At 40.6% G+C, this 1405-nt stretch overlaps 1 protein-coding gene across 2 annotated transcripts in view; it reads right to left on the reverse strand.

Moving 5' to 3' along the window:
* Positions 1 to 1405, reverse strand: part of LOC119592002 (platelet-activating factor acetylhydrolase-like) — a gene marked incomplete in the record, with an annotated part of 8760 nt that overhangs the window by 4995 nt on the left and 2360 nt on the right. For both annotated transcript variants that reach the window (XM_037940774.1, XM_037940775.1), the window contains 1 exon segment: positions 984 to 1146. In XM_037940774.1, coding sequence (XP_037796702.1) covers positions 984 to 1146 — 163 coding nt within the window.

The raw sequence follows: 1405 nt of genomic DNA on the forward strand, positions 1-1405 counted from the left end.
GCACGTGTATAAATTTGTTTCAATAATCCTTTTATAAGTGAGAGATATCGCGCTTATCCATTCTACACTGGCACTCGTTTTCACACATGCCTGATTCCGGTAATCTTAATAAACACTGTAAAACCACTTTCACTCAACATATCCAGAACCGTCATTTTCTGACCATAATAAGCTTCAGGTTAGTGTTTAGCTTTTTCTTTTTAGTCTTCACGTACCATGTGATGGCTCTTTTATTGCATCATTTCCTGAGAACGCTCACCAGGCTACGCATTGTTAAATATAGTATTTTTGTGGGTTATCGATTGAACACTTTTGATGTGTAGTTATGTGAGGTATGATAAATTACGTGTAGGAAAAATAAACATTACATTTTTTCCCACATACTTTCTTTCCCAGTCTGTGAGCCTTAATGTTTTAGGTCCTTGCTGCACCGACTTTTCAAATTGTGTTCATTTATCCAGTAACAAATTCAAATCCAAAAAGTGGATCACCATGCTTTTTGAGATAAACAGAAGTTACATGATTTTCTCGACTTATTTTCGGGCTCTAACCATCGGTTGATATTCAGAGATGGTAGCAATGGAAGGGCCAAGCGCAGAATCAATTGGCCTTTGAGAAATTTAGAGAAAAAAGTGGACGATTCTCTCAAATTCCCGGATCAGAGAGTTCACTGATCTGTTAACCATCCGTTCATTATAAAAAAAACTCATTTCTCTGTGAATTTCATCTTAGGTTCAGCACTTACTGTATTCTGTTAACGTGTAAGTTCTAGGATTTCCCTGAATACTCTTCTTATCCAAAAGCCATAATTTTACTTCAACAAGTATTATTTACTCATTACATCCATACAGTAATGCTTTGACCTTATTTTCTGATTCCATTCCCAAATTCACTGCCTCAGTGTTCGAAGCCAAGAAGAAGAAACAACGAAAGTTTTTCCTTTCAGGTCCCCGCGTCAGGAGGCCCACAACACGCAGACTCACTGGTAAGCCAGTCCCCGTAGAGGAAGAGGAAGGGGCTGAGAGCGCGGAGTATCCACATCGAGTAGCTCTGCGTCGTGATGATGAACTTGGCGAACCCCGTGCTGTAGGGCTGCCCGAGGTACCAGTCCGTCCAGCTCGCCGGATCCTGCTCTTCATACGGCACCTGAGGGACGGGAGGAGATTCGGTGTTTGAAATGCTGAGTATTTGTTACTGCCCAAGTAAGAACCTGGGCAGTAACAAATACTCAGCATTACTCTCTCTCAGCATTACTCTTGGATTACTCTCTAGAGCTGGAGAGAGTAATCCGGTAATTCCGGAGAGAGATAGAGTAATTCCGGTATTACTTTGCATCGTATATGTTATACCCCGCAGAAAAAAAATATATATTCAGCCAGTGACAACACTAAATGTAGATTTATTT

Source organism: Penaeus monodon, chromosome 29, assembly GCF_015228065.2.
Source record: "Penaeus monodon isolate SGIC_2016 chromosome 29, NSTDA_Pmon_1, whole genome shotgun sequence".
NCBI classification, from domain to species: domain Eukaryota; kingdom Metazoa; phylum Arthropoda; class Malacostraca; order Decapoda; family Penaeidae; genus Penaeus; species Penaeus monodon.